Source organism: Colias croceus, chromosome 1, assembly GCF_905220415.1.
Source record: "Colias croceus chromosome 1, ilColCroc2.1".
NCBI classification, from domain to species: domain Eukaryota; kingdom Metazoa; phylum Arthropoda; class Insecta; order Lepidoptera; family Pieridae; genus Colias; species Colias croceus.
In genome coordinates, this window is record NC_059537.1 from 6335938 (window position 1) to 6354827 (window position 18890).

An 18890-nucleotide genomic window follows, 5' to 3' on the forward strand; every position below is an offset into this window, starting at 1 on the left:
AAGACAGATTAACTATTTTATTAATCCTCATGATTCCACTTAAGTCACTAAAATGCACCTGTAGAACGTAGTAGGTATTTATGATTATAATTGGTTTGAAATTTACAAGAAACCTTCATAATAACTTTTAACAAATACTCTATTACGTATCTAAATCTTGACAAAAAATTTCAGAATGAATACCTCGGTATAACCGAGCGTCTAGTAATCACGCCCCTCACAGATCGTTGCTATATAACACTATCACAAGCGATCGGTATGAGCATGGGCGGTGCTCCCGCTGGGCCTGCGGGTACCGGCAAAACTGAGACCACTAAAGATATGGCCAGGACGTTGGGCAAACTGGTCATTGTGTTCAATTGTTCTGATCAGATGGACTTTAGAGGTGGGATAATTTGTAGACTTTAGGGAATGTAGGCGTAGCTTATGTTGTAGTAGAAAGATTTGTGTTATATCTGGTGGTGGTTTAATTATATTTTACCTATTTATTGATTGCGAGATATCTTCAGTAAAAATTCATAGATAAAGACTTTAATAATATTCAACAATTTTGAAATTTCGTTATTATATATTTGGTAAATGGTATTTAAATTAAGATAAAAATAATTTTCCAAAATTTCCGTAGGCTTGGGTCGTATTTACAAAGGCTTGGCTCAATCGGGCACGTGGGGATGTTTCGATGAGTTCAACAGAATTGAACTTCCCGTGTTGTCTGTAGCAGCTCAACAAATTTATATTTGTTTGACAGCTAGGAGGGAAAAGAAGGAATTCTTCATTTTCAGGTTCGTGTATTAAACAATGAAATAAATTTTTATTTCATTCTATTTATTTGGAATATTCCATAACTTTTCAATCCTTTCAAAGTAATGTTTTACATTAATTAATTTAAAATTATTAGCGATGGCGATGTTGTCAGTTTAAATCCAGAATTCGCATTTATCATTACTATGAACCCTGGTTATGCTGGAAGACAAGAATTACCAGAGAATCTTAAAATTCAATTTAGATCAGTTGCCATGATGGTACCTGATAGACAGATCATTATCAGAGTAAAATTGGCCAGTTGTGGTTTCAAAGAAAACATTTTACTGGGTAAGGATAAAATAAATGAACCTAATAAAATACATTTTTGAATCATGATGTTACAAACATGTTTTCATTGTTTCCAGCACGTAAATTCTTCACTCTGTACAAACTTTGCGAAGAACAATTGTCAAAACAAGTGCATTACGATTTTGGTCTTCGTAATATCTTGTCTGTGCTAAGAACTATGGGTTCTCAAAAACGTGCGAATCCTGAGAGCACGGAAGAAAACATCATGATGAGAGTATTAAAGTAATTATGTGTTCTATATCTACAGAATTTACTTCTGGGGCCTTAGACAAAGTAACAATTACAAAACGATAACGAAGTTAGAAATCACAAAAATGTATGGGATTGACATTAGATAGACCACGTGATCTAACGCGGCGTATGTCAATCCCATACATTTTTGCCTTTTCTAACTTCGTTATCGTTTTTGAATTGTTACTTTGTCTACGGCCCCTGCATGTTCTTAAAAAAACAAATATCTACGAAATGTTTATTAAGTTCACTAATGATATTTTTTTCGTGTAACTATTTTAGGGAAATGAATGTCTCCAAATTGGTCGATGAAGATGAACCATTATTCGTGTCCCTAATTGAAGATCTGTTCCCTGGAATTAAGTTGAGTCAGACGGTGCATAAGTAAGTAAATTTTATTTTATCTTTTAAGTATATTTTGTCACGTAATGTTTCCGTCTGTATGAATAGTTACATTTCTGATTTACTAAGGTAGAATTTATAAAATTCGTGGAAAAGAAATAACGATGCAGAGTGGTTTGACACAAACGTATAATCTTTGATGGGATAATACTTGTTTTATTTTAATCATCAGAGAAATGCAACGTGCCATAGCATTAGTGACAGAGCGAACTGGCCTGGTAAATCATCCCGATTGGAACTTGAAGATCATTCAACTGTACGAGACGTCGCTAGTACGTCACGGTTTGATGACTATGGGCCCGACTGGTTCGGGTAAAACGACGTGCATACATACACTGATGGCCTCGCTCACTGAAGTCGGTAAACCGCACAAGGAAATGAGGATGAATCCGAAGGTACGTGGTTTAATGAAAATGAAGTGATAACTGTAAAGGTAAACGTACTTAAAATTTACGTTACTTTATTTGAATCTGCGTTAGTGATGACTATTATGAAATTACTTCAAATTTTACTCATACTAATGAATCGTATTTAAAAGTAATTTGCTTTTACTATAGGCTATCACTGCACCTCAAATGTTTGGTCGGTTAGATGTAGCGACTAATGACTGGACTGATGGAATATTTTCCACTCTGTGGCGACGTGCTTTGAAAGTTAAGAAGTCGGATACCACCTGGATTGTATTAGGTTAGCAAATAACTACACTATTGTCGAATAAATAATAAAACATATGTCGGTGGAATATACTAAAATTAAAATACGGTTATAGACATTGAGATCGAGTTAAGTATAGTGATGTGTGGCAAAATAAAAATACGTTGGTTTATTACATTTCCGGTGTCATTAATTTTGTAGTGCTGTTTGTAGCCATGTTAGCAACAATGATAATATACTTGTGTGGATTTTCTTTGAACAGATGGTCCAGTAGATGCCGTATGGATCGAAAATCTAAACTCTGTGCTCGATGACAATAAAACATTAACATTGGCTAATGGAGATCGTATTACAATGGCTCAGAACAGTAAACTGGTGTTTGAACCAGATAATGTGGATAACGCTTCTCCGGCTACCGTCAGTCGTATGGGGATGGTGTTTTTGTCATCTTCTGTACTTAAATGGCAACCTATACTTGAGGTAGAGAAAGAAATTAACATATTTTCAATGAGCAAAAATTGATATTCCTAGTTGCATAATTATAAAAAATATATTAAATAGGTTACTAGCATCGTAATTTGTTATTTTTTAAAGGGTTGGCTGAAGAAGCGATCACCAAAAGAAAGTGATTGTTTCCGTACAGCCTTTAATAAAGTATATGATGAGGTACATCTCTATGTTCAACAAAAGCTGCCTGCTAAGATGAAATTACTTGAAGCTATTTATATCAGGTATATCACGATTGAAATATGGGTATATTATGAAACAATATTTTGTTAACAAGATAATGAATATCATCATATTATTTCAGACAATGCATCGATGTTTTAATTGGTCTCTTACAAATTGAAATTCCTGGTGGAAGTAAGTTCGTGTTTGTTCATTTCTGTAATATCTATACTTAGTTAATTCTACGTGAGCATATTATTTCTGTAACATTGACTTCTGTATTTTGATAAAAATCTTTTTAGAGTTACACACTGACCGACATCTTGAGCGTCTCTTTATCTTTGCCATGATGTGGTCTTTGGGTGCGGTTCTTGAGTTAGATGCCCGCACTCGAATGGCTGAATTTATGACGAAATTGCCCGGAAGAATGGACTGGCCTGGCGCTAAATCTAAAGAATGGGTTATGCCTTTCGAATATATGGTCAATGAAGTTGGTGTATGGCAACATTGGTTAGTTTAGTTTTTACTTGGGCTATAGAAAAATGATAATTACTTATTAGTTTTTCTGATTCTTACGGATTTATTGCTCTATCTTTCCAAATTCTGCAGAATAATGATTATAATGAAAATATTTATTTTATTTTCTTTTTTAGGGCTGAAAGTGTCGAGGATTACATTTATCCGTCAGACAGTGTACCAGAATATGCATCTATCTTAGTACCTAATGTTGATAATGTCTGTATCTCGTTCTTGATCGAAACAATAGCGAAACAGAATAAGGCAGTGTTACTGATAGGGGAACAGGGTACTGCTAAAACGGTTATGCTTAAAAGTTATATGGCAAAATACGATAATGAAGTCAAACTGTTCAAGATGATCAACTTTTCTTCTGCTACGACACCGAATATGTTCCAGGTAAATAAAATTATTTTATACGTTATTTTATATTATTTTATATATTTTTCTTATATCACCCTTCAGATCTTTGCGTCCTTTTTATAGATTTAATTTGAATTCTTTTGCAAAATTTAATAATTTTATGATACAAATGAAAATATTTATAAACCAAACTATTTGTTATAGCGAATCATTGAATCCTACGTAGAGAAGAGAGTCGGTATGACGTATGGCCCTCCCGGTGGTCGAGCTATGACTGTATTTGTTGACGACATCAACATGCCCGTAGTTAATGAATGGGGTGATCAGGTAGGAAATAACTATAGAAAATTATTGTTTTGTTTATTAATACACAATTTCACATTTATGAATACCCCCATAATGTATTTCTTAGTAAAGTTTTCATTGTTGATTAGGTTACCAATGAAATAGTGAGACAGATGATGGAATGTGGAGGTTTTTACTCCCTCGATAAACCTGGTGACTTCTTTATCATAGCGGACATACAAATGTTTGGCGCTATGATTCATCCTGGTATGATACAAAATTAAAAAATAAGTTATTTTTATAATTATTCCGAGTGCCTAACACATACTTAATTCAATATAATAGGTGGCGGTCGTAATGATATTCCACCCCGATTGAAGAGGCAATTTAATATTTTTAATTGCACTCTGCCTAGCGACGTCTCGATGGATAAAATCTTTGGTAATTATTCTCTTTTGTGAGTTGCCTAGTTTATGGAAATAGTTAATAAGATATAATTTATAATATTTCCGCCATGTCTGCCTGTTTTTTTGCTTTCACGCATTCTTAGCATCTAAATCTAAATATTGAATATTAAAATTATTATTAGCGCCAATGTCGTCTTAGATGATGTTGTTCTTACTTTAGTAGGAACTCTTAATTTAGTAGGAGATTTGATTTCATAATGCCCTGTTTACACGTGTTTAATACTTAAGTGCTTAGTGCAAACATATTTAGTAAATAGCACAACTAATTAATAATATGTAGTAATTAATGATATCAATTTATTTTTTATTTTTTACTTTTCCGTTTTTGAAGTTCGATTTTTTAACGTAGTTATTTTTATTCTTTATTATTTCAGAAACAATAAGCGCAGGGTATTTTTGTAAAACTAGATTCGATAAGAAAATTGTCGACTTCATGCCCAGACTTGTGCGGGTTACGCGTATTATATGGCAACAGACAAAGGTAATGTGAATGCTTTTACTTCATTAAAACAAAGGGCATAAGAGTATGTGAAGTTTAAATGAATGTTCAGTAACTTTTACATTACAAAATGAACATTTTATTGCACGCCTCATAAGCGAAGCGTTGAGGTGGGTACTACTGTCACTTCGCGCAAAACATCTGATTTTTCAAACTTAAAATGTCTTCATGTATCATACATTGCACTTGTAAGATAATACATACACACACATATTATTAAAAAACACTATTTTTAACATTCGTGATATTTTTGATGTTATTTTTGTTATTTAAACTAGTTAAAAAACAGTTTAAAAAAGTTCTGTCTTGGACGTCCGTGTGTCTGTATGTGCGGAGGATTTTCTTGTTAACACGATAGCGACCGAAATACTTTACTAATCGAGTCTTTTTTTTTCTCTTACGCTTGAGTATGCTCAGGAATAGAACCCTTTCATTTTTCAGGGTCTGATTCGATGTGGTTTAATTGTTATTAAATAAACAAAAAAAAAAAATATCAACTGTTCTCCATAATTTTAGTATATCTATATATATCTTTATCTTACATTCTTTATTTTACTTTATTTTTGTTATATTTATAGTGTACTCAAAATTCACCATTATAAACTCGATTCTTTATACTATGAGCCAAGGTTTAAAAAAATAAGTTGGTAGTCAGTCCCTTAGGTACCCCTGCGCAGTTTCACATCTAGGTGGGGCCACAAGAAAAATAGCTCAATTATTACGGTACCGCTTTCTTTACTTTTCCAACTGTTTTATTTTATTTCTTTTTTATATTTATAGTGTACTCTTTATAAATAATCAATTTTATTGTTAAGGATGAGATTATGAGGCGTGCACTTTTGGATTTTCCAAACTATTGTTTAAATCAAGGCTTTTAAAGCTCTTTCATTTCATATATTTCAAAACAGAAATAATTATATAGCACTATTTTATGTACTTACTTATTGTATTACAGATAAAAATGTTGCCTACACCAGCCAAGTTCCATTATGTTTTCAATCTCCGAGATTTGTCTCGTATTTGGGAAGGCATTCTCTTCATAAAGAGAGAAGAACTGCCGTCTATAAAGACAGCTTTGAAGTTGTGGTTCCATGAATGCTTGCGAGTTATTTCAGATAGGTACATTTACATGAACTTAAGGTTTTAATTAGATATGACATTTTATTAATTGATCTCAAAATAGACGATAAAAAACAATTGAATGATATTATTATACAGATATCATAAAAATTATGTGTAACAAAGAGAAAGTTGAAACTACGCAACAAATAGATAATATCTTGGTCCCTCTAGGTTCACAACATTCGACGATAAGGATTGGTTTGTAGCAACGTTTTGGAAGATTGCAGGCCAGGAATTGGCCGATGTAGTCAATGAATTCCCAGAGGGAGAGACGTTCTTTGTTAATTTCCTCCGAGAACCAGTTGACCCTACTGGAGATGAAGAAGAGGACTTTAGTACTGAAGCGCCTAAAATATATGAAGAACTTCCATCGTTAGTCCAAATGATATGAAATAAATATTTTACGGAAAGACAAACAAAAAAAGCTGTTTATAAATAAAAAACCAAATGATAATTTTGCAATTATTTCAGATGGGAATTCGTGTTGTTTAAATTAGGGCAATTCCAAGAGCAATTTAATGATCAAATCCGTGGTGCTCATCTGGATTTGGTATTTTTCCATGACGCTATGGTGCATTTGTTTATTATTTCTAGGATTATTAATACTCCTAGGTAATTATTATTTTGTTCATTATCATTTTTAGTATATTCTGAAATAACGGAACTTTTAAATTTGGTCTTTGCGGCATCTATCATGACAAATGATCAATCTTAGCAGTGGTGATGTCCAAGGAAGTTCTTCCAGCCTACAATGTTTTAATAAAAAAATCTTTCAAATTAAATTTGTTTAAGAAATATGAACAAAACAATCATCGCAATATTTTTTTACAGAGGTAATGCTTTGCTCGTCGGTGTGGGTGGATCTGGTAAACAAAGTTTAACTAAATTGGCTTCTTACATAGCAAACTTTTCCTTTTATCAAATTACTTTGACTAGGTTGGTTTCATTTCATTTCGAGTTCTTAAATAATACTTTTTTAATCATTCCTCATGTTAAAATTAATTAACTTTTCAGATCCTACAATGTAAATAATTTCATGGAGGATATTAAAATACTATACCGTATAGCTGGCTTACAGGGTCATGGAATAACATTTATTTTTACGGACAATGATATAAAAGATGAACAATTTTTAGAGTTTCTTAATAATATTTTGAGTTCAGGAGAAATTGCTAACCTGTTTGCTAAAGATGAAATGGGTAAGAAATAAAAATTTACTTAAAATACATTTTCATAAAAATATAGTAAAAATTGTATGACAATATTTTTCCTTAAAATCCAATTTATAGTATTATTAATATGGTAATGTGTTACATAGATGAAATATTAAACGAGTTAACTCCCATAATGAAGAAAGTTGCACCAAAACGAATTCCAGTACCAGATGTGCTCTATGAATTCTTTATAATGCGTTCACGATCAAATTTGCATGTTGTGTTATGCTTTTCACCGGTAAGATTAACAAAATATCAATATATCGTTTGCGTTTATATTTAAAAAAAGGTGGTATAATAAATATTTATTGAAAGGTCGGTGAGAAATTCCGAAGCAGAGCACTCAAATTTCCCGGTCTCATATCTGGATCGACAATGGATTGGTTCCAAAAGTGGCCGAGAAGCGCTCTGATTGAAGTCGCACATCATTTCTTGTCTGAATTTCCAGTATGTACACAGTTATTTCAAGTAGATTTCATCACGTTTTTTAAAATTAAGTAATACATATTATTATAGTCGAGCCAATTTAATAGGCAACATTTGACGTCTATCAATTTTATCTTCGAAGAGAGGTAACCTGCTTAATAACATCGATTAAAGTGTATTAATCGATACGGATTTGAAACATTTGTCAATCGAATTTATTAATTTATGATGATTTTTATTCACAAGTCACAATGCATTCGATTCAAGATGTCAGATTTCGATTTTTAGAGTAACGTCTCTAGTATTTAAAAAGAAAAAAGGTTTATTGACACAAAATTGTAGCGACGTCAGTTCTTCAATTCAGAAATTGTTTATTATGTTTAGGATGGTTTATCAGTAAAATGAAATCTTAAAATAACTTGTATCGGTCATTATTATTATAAATATGTAATCGTAATTGAAAAAAGTTAAGCAAATGTGCAGTTCTAACAAAACGAAATATCATGTTATTCTATGTCGTCGTTACTAGGTTACGTTGTTGAATTTTGTTGAACTGTCAAATGTTGCCATTAAAATGGCTCTACTATAGCTTTGTTTTTGTTCATATTAAGGCCTAGGACGTAAAAAAACATTTTAGGACGTAAGTATGCATAAGTTGCGAGCTGATATTATAACATTTGCATTTCATTAAATTTTCTTCTTAGATTGTCTGCTCTCCAGAAACGAAGCAACAGCTTATAGAAATAATGGGAATGGTACAAGATGACGTAGCTGATACTTGCAGCATGTATTATGATAGATTTAGACGGCAGACGCATGTTACACCTAAATCATACTTATCGTTCTTAGAAGGATACAAAGTGCTTTATAAAGAAAAACATGTTAACATTGCTGAAATGGCTAGACGGTTTGTAATAAAATCCATTAAATTTGTTGAAATACAAATTAGCTGAACATTTAAGCGTTAATTTTTGCTTTTTTATCATTGTAGTATGACGACTGGTTTAGACAAATTAGTTGAAGCTGCAGCTAGTGTTGATGAACTTAAGAAAGAACTGGAAATCAAAGACCAAGAAATTAAAGAAGCGACTGCTGCGGCTGAAGAGGTAATGAGGCACCCATGTTATTAAAATGCACGGTTTACTAAAATAAGAATTATAACAAATATCGTAATTCGAAGTGTATTCAGTATTTGATGGTTATTCCATGTTAAAGTAATTAGTCCTCTTTTTGTATCGATTGGTTTACAGTTTCTTTTAGGACAGCCACTTTATGAATTATTGATAAAGATACAAACCCTGGAAAATAAATTTACTTTCTACACATATTACAAAATTAGCCTAATAAAACTGTTTTTAGGTATTAGCAGCAGTCGCAGAATCTCAAGCGGCAGCAGAAGTGGTGAAAGCAGAAGTTTTAGCTGTAAAAGATCGAGCTGTAAAACTTGTAAGCGTTATCGCAGCTGAGACTGCGGTGGCTGAAGAGAAGTTAGCGGCTGCTAAACCAGCGCTTGATGCTGCGGAGGCTGCTTTGTTGGTAAGTTCCGATGATGCAATGATTAGAAAAAAAGAGATAACATAATTATTTTAGATGTGTTTTGCTTATCTTATCCGTTAGTTATGCAAACGTTACTTAACAAATAATTTACGAAAATTTACGCCAAAAAGTGTGAAATAGACTGTCAGGATATTGTCAGCAAGCAGTGAAAAGCTTTTTACGTAGCATTAAAAGTTGTTTAGTTTTATTTTTTAAATTATTTACAATAAATAATGTAACGAAGAATCCAACGTCGTTACGGAATGTGTCCTTACTTGTGAATAGAAAAATTTTAATTATTCAAATATTTTTTATCCTGTAATCATTTAATTTTTTCATCCAAATTATAGACCATTAACGCCGCTGATATAGCGACGGTGAGAAAGTTGGGAAAACCGCCTTATCTAATTACACTCATTATGGACGCTGTAATTATTTTGTTCAGAAAAAGAATTGATCCTATAAAACCTGATCCGGAAAAAGAATTTTTAATGGCCTCTTGGGCAGAATCTTTGAAGGTAAACTTATAAAAATATAAAACTTTTTTATCATAGTAGACTTTAGATCATAAACTAAAAAAGTTAATTTTAGGTTATGGCGGATTCGAGGTTTTTAAATAACTTAAAGTTTTACCCGAAAGATGAAATTAATGCTGAAATGGTTGATTTGCTGCAGCCATATTTTAACTTCAGGTAAGAAAATGATAAAATCTCAGTCTAAACCAAAATATCGACTGCTTGTATGAAGTCTCAAACATTTTGAAAAACAAATATTTAATTTAATATAAATTTATTTATAAATTTCTTAATGATTTCTTTAGCCAGTACACATTTGAAGCGGCCAAAATAGCTTGCGGCAATGTTGCCGGTCTGATTTCATGGACCATTGCGATGGCTCAATTTTATGCAGTGAATAAAGATGTTTTACCCTTGAAGGCAAATTTAGCCATTATGCAGGGGAAATATCAAGCTGCGAAAAAGGAGCTAGAGGCTGCTGAAGCGCAATTAGAAGCAAAAGAGGTTTGTAATTATGCTATTAAAGTACAACTGATTTAAGTCAGTAATATTACTACTCCTATGGGTACTTTCAATGGATTTCATATTGTTTATAAATTAAGAGCGTTAAGTTAGGTATGAACGGTACCTAAAATTGTGCTAAAATATACATTACCAGCTGTGCCCCGCAGTTTTACTCGCATTGCTCTGCTCCTACTTTTCTAAGCGTGACGATAAGTCTTCCTTGATAAGTGGACTATCTAACTGTGAAGTAATTTTTGTAGTAGAACTCGTGGTTCCTGAAATTAGCGCGTTAAAGCACGCAAACAAACAAACAAACTCTTCAGCTTTATAATGATAATTTTATGAGTAACACATTTTCAGCGTGAACTAAGGGACGTGCAACAGCGATTTGACGAAGCGATGACGTTGAAACAAGCGGTGTTAGACGATGCAGCTAAATGCCAACAGAAGATGGACGCCGCGACTGCTCTTATAAATGGCTTGAGTGGAGAAAGGGTCCGGTGGACTGAACAGTCTGCGCTTTTTAAGTCTGAAATTGAACGATTGGTTGGTGATATTGTTCTTCTTACTGGGTGAGTGACGATTAAATTCTTAATATTAACAAATTTTTATTGCTTTTTTTTTGTTTGAAAGCAGGTGCAACCCGTGCGTACAAATTTGGTCTAGCTTTGACCTTAGAAAGTGAGATTTTTATATAAGATAATTATTGTTGATATTATGTGTTAACTTTTAAAAATATAGTTGCGTGTTAAATATACAAATCTATATTTGAAGCTCATATGAACCTCTTATTACCTCGCTATATGTCGTCTGTATACAATTAATTTAATTCAAGTCTTGTTTAGATTGCATAGTGGCGTGTGGATTATACTTGACTTACTTTCAGCAAATGTTCACTTGACACTATACATTTCCATTCCTTTTTATCCTTTTAGTCAAGTCCTGTATATTATGTCAAAAAGCGACCTACTTCTTTTCTTAGATTAACCCGATTTATTCATAAAAATAACCTAACATCACATTTCACGTGGATAGACATTAAATTTTATGTTTTTCCGGAGCCTATATTTTCGCTTACTAGACAAAGGCCTTCCGCAATTCGAACATAAGGAAAGTCATTTTCTTCCGAGGGATGTGGGAACCAATTTATATTTACATCCGATGCATATTTAAGTTTATTTATAGAAGAGCATACAAAAGCCGTGTATCAATATGTACGATGAAGACAGTCTGATCGCTTTGATGAGCGCTTGTTATGCAAATTGTGATCATGCATGCGGATACATGCTTATGGTTCAGCTCAAATTGGATAGACCATTGTGTATAGGATAGTTCCGTTATAGACCAACATAATGTATGGTAATTATTACAGCGTATTGACGCAGAAGCTGTTTTGACAAGGAGTAAATTTGATCCATAATACTTTTTTTATTTTTAACATCTAACGTTTCTATATTTTAATAATGTTATTGTTTGCTTCTAATGAATATGATGAGTGATCACAGTTTGTTATGCACGTAACACGTTGATAACTGGGAAAATGAATAAATGGTATTCTAGGACAATATTTCAAATGATGTTCTTTAATTTTATTCTTTTGTAAGGTTCTTATCATACTCGGGACCGTTTAATCAAGAGTTCCGTTCGCTGTTAATAAGCAATTGGTTGACCGAATTGCTTCGAAGAAAGATACCCGTATCAATGAATTTAAATATAACTGAACAACTCACGGATACAGCTACGGTAAAAATCTTAACATCTGCTATTTGTAAGAGTACTAAAACAGTCATATAGGTATTATACAACTGAGAAAAATATTTGAAAGATAATACACTTCCTAAGTAATACAAATCTTTTCCCGACAATATTGATGTATAGAATAAAATTAGTTAGACTTTTTCATGTAAATAAATATAATTAACACAGCATGCAGTATACAATACTTTGCTCTCTAAATTAAAACAATATAAATGTTTAAAAGCATCATTTAGTAAGTTTCAAAATTAAGTCATTTAATATACCTAGATTGGTGATTGGAACTTATGTGGTCTGCCAACCGATGAGCTGTCGATTCAAAATGGTATCATTGTGACGAAAGCGGCTCGATTCCCGCTGCTAATAGATCCACAAACTCAAGGAAAGATCTGGATAAAGAACATGGAGAAATATAACGATTTGATTGTTACTACTCTAAATCATAAATATTTCAGGTACAACTAGTTGATAAAAATTCGTTTTAAAATTATGAGTAAATTATCTAATTATCAGGTTTCATTTAGGTGAGTTTAGTTTGTTTAATCCGTTTCGGTAATTTTTTCAGAAATCACATTGAAGACTGCGTGTCTTTAGCTAGACCACTGCTTATCGAAGATGTGGCAGAGGAACTCGATCCTGCTTTAGACAATATTTTGGAGAGGAACTATATTAAAATTGGTTCTTCATACAAAGTAAGTCTGCAATAAAATTGAAATAAATGTGTTCGTAATGTCATATCAATCAATATTTTAATATGTGTATAGGTGAAACTAGGGGATAAAGAAATTGACGTAATGGCAGGACATAAGATTTATATAACAACAAAGTTGCCGAACCCTGCTTATACGCCAGAAATATCTGCGCGCACTTCCATCATTGATTTTACCGTCACAATGCAAGGTATTATCATGACATTTATTGTACGATGTTCAAAGCTCAATCTCTTCCAGAAAATTATATTTCGAAGATAAGTAAGACATAGGTTTGTAATTTAATTTCATTTATTTCATCAGGTCTGGAAGATCAGCTATTAGGTCGTGTAATTTTAACTGAGAAAGCTGAAATGGAAGCTGAACGTACACAACTGATAATGGACGTAACAGCCAACAGGCGCAAAATGCAAGAACTTGAGGCGAATTTGCTTCACAAACTGACCACTATACAGGGATCGTTAGTGGAAGACGTGTCACTAATTCAAGTGTTGAATATAACTAAAGCTACAGCTACAGAGGTACGGTTTGTAATGAAATATATTAGGTAATTATTGTTTTGACGCTAAGCGTATCGATAAAAGGAAGTTATGTTTTTTTATCAAACTGTTTGGTGGACGAATGATCCATTTTCAACCCATTTCATTATGTAGGTCCATTTAACGGGGATCGGTTGTAATACAAAATTTCATGTTTTTAACATGTTTTTTCTATATTCATAATTTTGTCTTTTTATTAAAATAATAAATTGATTTGATTGTTTTGTAAATTGTTTGATAAGTTGGATGGTTGAAATTCAGGATAAATTGCTCTAGATTGGAAAATTCATAACAATATTTTTCAGTTTCAAAAAACTTATTATAGTATTATAAATATTCAGCAGTTACATTTATTGCATACTTTATAATTCTAGGTGCGAGAAAAACTTGACGGTGCAAAGGAAACGGAATTAAAGATAAACGCGGCTCGCGAGGAATTCCGTCCCGTAGCGACCCGAGGCTCGGTCCTCTATTTCCTAATTTGCAACATGTCGCTTGTCTGTAACATGTATCAAACTTCGCTGGCTCAGTTCTTGGAGAGATTCGATATATCAATGGAGAGATCACCGCAGAGTCCGATCACGTTTAAGAGGATCGCCTTTATTATTGATTATTTGGTAAGTGTTATTCGGGTAAATAGCCTTCCTGTTGGGATTTGATATAAGTTATATTTTAAGTTTGAAAGTCATAATTTTAATACTTTATCTAAATTTAGTTTATAAACAGACCTAAAAAAGAGGAGTTTAAATTCGACTGTATTTTTGTTTGTTACCTCAGAACTTTTGAAGAAATTCTGCTTCATTCAATTAATTTTGAATTGATAGAATCCTCGTTATGCACGAGTGATAAAACTGATCAAATAATCATTTGAGTAGAATCAATGCCGCTTACATAAATTTTATTTAAACTTCTAGACATACGACGTATGGAAGTATATAAGCAGAGGTTTCTACGAGAAGCATAAGTATCTATTTACATTGCTTTTAACACTAAAAATTGATTTACAAAAGGAGTACATAACTTACGATGAGTTCCAAACATTTATCAAAGGTATCCTAATATCATTGACTACATAGCTTAATATTTAAACAATAGATTTGATAAAGTACTTTCATCGAGTTTTCTTAAGGAAAATATAATAAATTAAATGAATTTCAAAGGTGGTGCTGCATTAGATTTGAATGCTTGTCCTCCAAAACCTTTCAAGTGGGTGACGGACATGTCTTGGTTAAACTTGGTGCAGTTGTCGAATCTCAGGCAGTTCACAAATATTTTGAATCAAGTGTGTAATAATGAAAAGGGTTGGAAAAACTGGTAATTGAGATTCTTGCTCGTTGTTTTTGAAGCTGCTCATGTTTTTTATTTTGTTAGTATATCTGTATCCCTTAGAGTTATGTATTTATATTATATAATTTTTATAATAAAAATGATACGTAGTTTATATATATTAGGAAACTAGCTATCAGTTATTCTGTGCTATGTTATCATCATATAACTAGTAATACGCAATTTGTTTAATTCCATTTCATACATAAGAATTAGTCATAATTCAAAGCTTAATAGAAAAAAAAAACTTAATACAATAATTATACAATTATTTATTGAAGGTTCGATAAGGAAGCTCCTGAAGATGAGCCATTACCAGATGGCTTAAACACGCTAGATGTGTTTAGAAAATTACTGGTTGTGCGAGCTTGGTGTCCGGATCGAACTTTGGCGCAGAGTTTGTGAGTGTCTTCAATATATTTGAATAATTCTGGAACTTTTCCTTATTATTTGATTGCAAATGCAGCAATCATGCCATGCAAATATTAATACAAAAAAAAAATATGGCCGATATAATAAGTGTAATGCAGAATAAAGTCAGTTCATGATGTAAAGTTATATAAGCAGTAATTTATTTTATATTACGTTATCATTTAACTTTTACAGGAAATACGTAATTAGCTCTATGGGTGCAAGGTTTTCTGAAGCCGTAATAGTGAACTACGAAGTAAGCTTTCCTTTTTCGACCTTATTATTGTCTGTATATAAAACACATACTAAGACATTCAAATGTTTACAGAATATGGTATTAGAATCGCGTCCTTTAGTACCGTTGATTGGATTCTTAGCGATGGGATCGGATCCTACGCCTTCTATTGAAACAACTGCGAAGAGATTGGAGTGTCTGTGCTCGTCTATATCTATGGGACAGGGACAAGAAGTTCATGCTAGGAAACTTATTGATAGAGGTCTTAAAGAGGTATACACAAATATTTTATGTGTTGAGCATGTTATTTAGCTTTTTAGATTAAAAATTTTAGGTCTAAGTGATCAACACTCCTCGTGATCAACTCGTGTCACATGAGTTCAAGAAATTTGAACGAATCCATGTTAAAGATTTTCCATTCTTTCTCTTTTTTTTAAATATTCAGAAATGACATCCGATACAAGACACAAAAGTATGGCCTTTTTTACCCGACTGCCAAAGAAGGAGGGTAATGTTTTTCGAGTGTATGTAAGTATGTATGTATGTCTTTTCCTTTGTGACCACCTGTAGCCTAAACGGCTTGATGGATTTTGATGTATGAGGTATCGTTAGATTTGTCTTGATTACGGGAGTGTCATAGGATACATTTTATCCTAAAAGTCCCACGGGATAAAGACATAATAATATTTTTTCTAAATTTCCCTTTAAAAAAATATGTATGCGGTATCATTAGATTCATTTCAATCACGGGAGTAATTAATATAGGATTTTTACTCTTTTTTTAGTGTGCAGTCGGGTATTTTGTTTTTTTAATAATTATCAACACTTGTTACTTTTTGGAATTATGACTTCTTAATTTTGATGATAAAATTTGTTTTCATGTAAAAGGGCTTATGGGTGTTGCTGCAAAATTGCCATTTAGGGTTGGAATACATGGTGGAAATCATGGAGCAGTTTGCAGAACTTGAAAAGGAGCCTGAAAAAGTACATGAGACCTTCAGGTAAAGTTCATATCCATTTTCATATCAAATCAAATCAAATTAATCGAATAAACTTCTTGATATTGTTCTTGTATTCCAGATTATGGATTACAACAGAGCCTCATGATAAATTCCCAATTACTCTGTTGCAAATGGCGATTAAATACACATGTGAACCACCGTCAGGTAAACATTATATATTTGATTTTATAATTAACCTTTTTTTTAATTGCACCTTATCATATCGTATTCAAGCCTTTATGAATGGTTTTTAAATCTCATACTATTAACAGGGACAATTCGTGATATGTGTGTTAGAAATATTAAATTTTCTAAAGGAACTATTATTAGATAATATTTAGACACTATAATTTGCAGGTATCAAAGCTGGATTAATGCGAACATATGACTCGATGAGTCAAGATTTCCTGGACTATAGCGACAGTCCGTTCTACTTACCTTTGATTTATACCATATCGTTCTTACATACTGTGGTGCAAGAGCGAAGAAAGTTTGGTCCTTTGGGATGGAATATTCCTTATGAGTTCAATTCCGCTGATTGGCTCGCTTCGTGCATGTTTGTGCAGAACCATTTAGATATCCTAGAACCTGGTCAGAATGTCAGTTGGACTACTGTGAGGTATGTTTTCAGCTTTCAGTGTTGTGAATTCCTGTTTCCAGTTACCAGACCGAGATATTTTTTCTTCACCGGGCTTTCACTATCTTTTAATTATGTATTTTCTTCTTATATCCAATATAAGTGGCTCTATTTCGGAATTGTTTATATTTCCAGCGATATTATCTCATTAATTGTGTGGGGGATCTATCTACGAGTAAGTATAAGTAATTTATTGCAGATACATGATATCCGCAGTGCAATATGGCGGCCGAGTAACAGACGACTACGATAACCGTCTGTTAAGCACGTTCACTAGGGTTTGGTTCACAGACCAGCTATTTGAAGAGGATTTCCAGTTCTACAAGAACTACGGCATTTTGAAATTTAAGAACATTCCGGAATATTTGGAAGAGATTGACAAGATGAAGACGGTCGATCCACCGCAAGCTTATGGATTACATACTAATGCAGATATCACGTAATTTATTTACTTTTTGTAACTAAGTACTGAATCCAAAAAAAAAGTAAAGATAATATTTGTTTAAACTATTACTTAATACACATATTTCAAGCGGTAGCTCAAAGAAATCAAATGAAGATGCCACACAATTATTTCGACATTAAAATATTGATTATTGTTATTATAATAATTCTATTAGGTATCAACGCAATAAAACCCAGGAATTGCTGGACACAATTCTATCAATTCAGCCAAAAGAATCTAGCTCCGGTGGCGGGGAAACCAGAGAAGCGTCTGTGTATAGACAGAGTAAGGAGATGCTTGAAAAGGTCCCACCTAACTTTGATCCACATGAGGTTAAGGAAAGGTAAGATCGTTTAAGGACTAAGGTGTAAATAAAAATAAGCTTTGAAATATTGATAAAGACATTTTTCATTGCATTGAATGATATATAATATATATCGATTAAAGGGCTATTTATATACATCGTCCAACAAAAACTTGGTGACTCTCTTTTGGAGATTTTTAATTTTATTTTATTAAACTTATACCACATAGAGTTTGTAAAAAAGATCAATTAATGTTTTTTTTTCCTTTAGGTTGAGATATTATGGTATGTTGAACTCGATGGTGATATTTTTGCGCCAAGAGATTGACCGCATGCAAAAGGTGATCACATTAGTGAGGACTACGTTAAAAGATCTGCTTCTTGCTATCGACGGAACTATTATTATGAATGAAGTAAGTATACAAAAATAATATTATCATAATTTGTAGAAAAGCTTCGTTTTTCCAGTGGAATAACATTGACGAAAAAGTTGGTGATTAGTTATAGCTGATAATATAAATTTTATAAAAAATTTCTTGACGTTTATTGAGTTCTCTTAAGTGCTCTCAAAGCCAATCTATGTCAAGTAAAGATTCATTCGATTAATATTTATCAAGTTTTTTTTTTAAATTTGAGCTTTTCCGGTTATAAGTTGATCGTAGGATGCAAAAATCTATATTTTTATATAGATGCGACGTGAATTGAATACGGAAGCATTATGTTTTAATGCTTTTTGGGTAATCTTCAAGTATGTTATATACATTAAACTAATTTCCCCCAGAATCTACGCGATTCCTTGGATAATATTTACGACGCGAAGGTCCCTAACATATGGCTGAAAAGTTCTTGGTCGTCTTCAACGTTGGGTTTCTGGTTTACGGAATTTCTGGAAAGAAATATTCAGTTCTCCACTTGGTGCTTCCAAGCAAGACCCTTTTCGTTTTGGATGACAGGATTCTTTAATCCCCAAGGTTATAACAACAAGAATAATACGTCATGTCTTAGACTTTT

General features: G+C 32.6%; 1 protein-coding gene across 1 annotated transcript in view; it reads left to right on the top strand.

Annotated features, from left to right (window-relative positions):
* LOC123695986 (dynein axonemal heavy chain 8) overlaps positions 1-18890 on the top strand; it is a 42079-nt gene that overhangs the window by 21833 nt on the left and 1356 nt on the right. Inside the window, exons 41-88 of the mRNA XM_045641956.1 lie at positions 175-385; positions 626-782; positions 899-1092; positions 1170-1335; positions 1627-1728; positions 1919-2141; positions 2304-2433; positions 2663-2880; positions 2995-3131; positions 3212-3264; positions 3372-3579; positions 3723-3984; positions 4153-4275; positions 4383-4500; positions 4579-4674; positions 5075-5181; positions 6155-6318; positions 6493-6693; positions 6793-6933; positions 7153-7257; positions 7336-7520; positions 7640-7773; positions 7851-7982; positions 8666-8868; positions 8953-9067; positions 9321-9497; positions 9848-10015; positions 10089-10189; positions 10318-10516; positions 10877-11088; positions 12121-12259; positions 12542-12726; positions 12837-12963; positions 13036-13171; positions 13285-13502; positions 13895-14137; positions 14435-14570; positions 14681-14834; positions 15128-15247; positions 15453-15513; positions 15586-15765; positions 16381-16493; positions 16573-16658; positions 16851-17112; positions 17330-17569; positions 17751-17918; positions 18151-18292; positions 18661-18850. Coding sequence (XP_045497912.1) covers positions 175-385; positions 626-782; positions 899-1092; positions 1170-1335; positions 1627-1728; positions 1919-2141; positions 2304-2433; positions 2663-2880; positions 2995-3131; positions 3212-3264; positions 3372-3579; positions 3723-3984; positions 4153-4275; positions 4383-4500; positions 4579-4674; positions 5075-5181; positions 6155-6318; positions 6493-6693; positions 6793-6933; positions 7153-7257; positions 7336-7520; positions 7640-7773; positions 7851-7982; positions 8666-8868; positions 8953-9067; positions 9321-9497; positions 9848-10015; positions 10089-10189; positions 10318-10516; positions 10877-11088; positions 12121-12259; positions 12542-12726; positions 12837-12963; positions 13036-13171; positions 13285-13502; positions 13895-14137; positions 14435-14570; positions 14681-14834; positions 15128-15247; positions 15453-15513; positions 15586-15765; positions 16381-16493; positions 16573-16658; positions 16851-17112; positions 17330-17569; positions 17751-17918; positions 18151-18292; positions 18661-18850 — 7642 coding nt within the window. The remainder of the gene's footprint in view (positions 1-174; positions 386-625; positions 783-898; positions 1093-1169; positions 1336-1626; positions 1729-1918; positions 2142-2303; positions 2434-2662; positions 2881-2994; positions 3132-3211; positions 3265-3371; positions 3580-3722; positions 3985-4152; positions 4276-4382; positions 4501-4578; positions 4675-5074; positions 5182-6154; positions 6319-6492; positions 6694-6792; positions 6934-7152; positions 7258-7335; positions 7521-7639; positions 7774-7850; positions 7983-8665; positions 8869-8952; positions 9068-9320; positions 9498-9847; positions 10016-10088; positions 10190-10317; positions 10517-10876; positions 11089-12120; positions 12260-12541; positions 12727-12836; positions 12964-13035; positions 13172-13284; positions 13503-13894; positions 14138-14434; positions 14571-14680; positions 14835-15127; positions 15248-15452; positions 15514-15585; positions 15766-16380; positions 16494-16572; positions 16659-16850; positions 17113-17329; positions 17570-17750; positions 17919-18150; positions 18293-18660; positions 18851-18890) is intronic.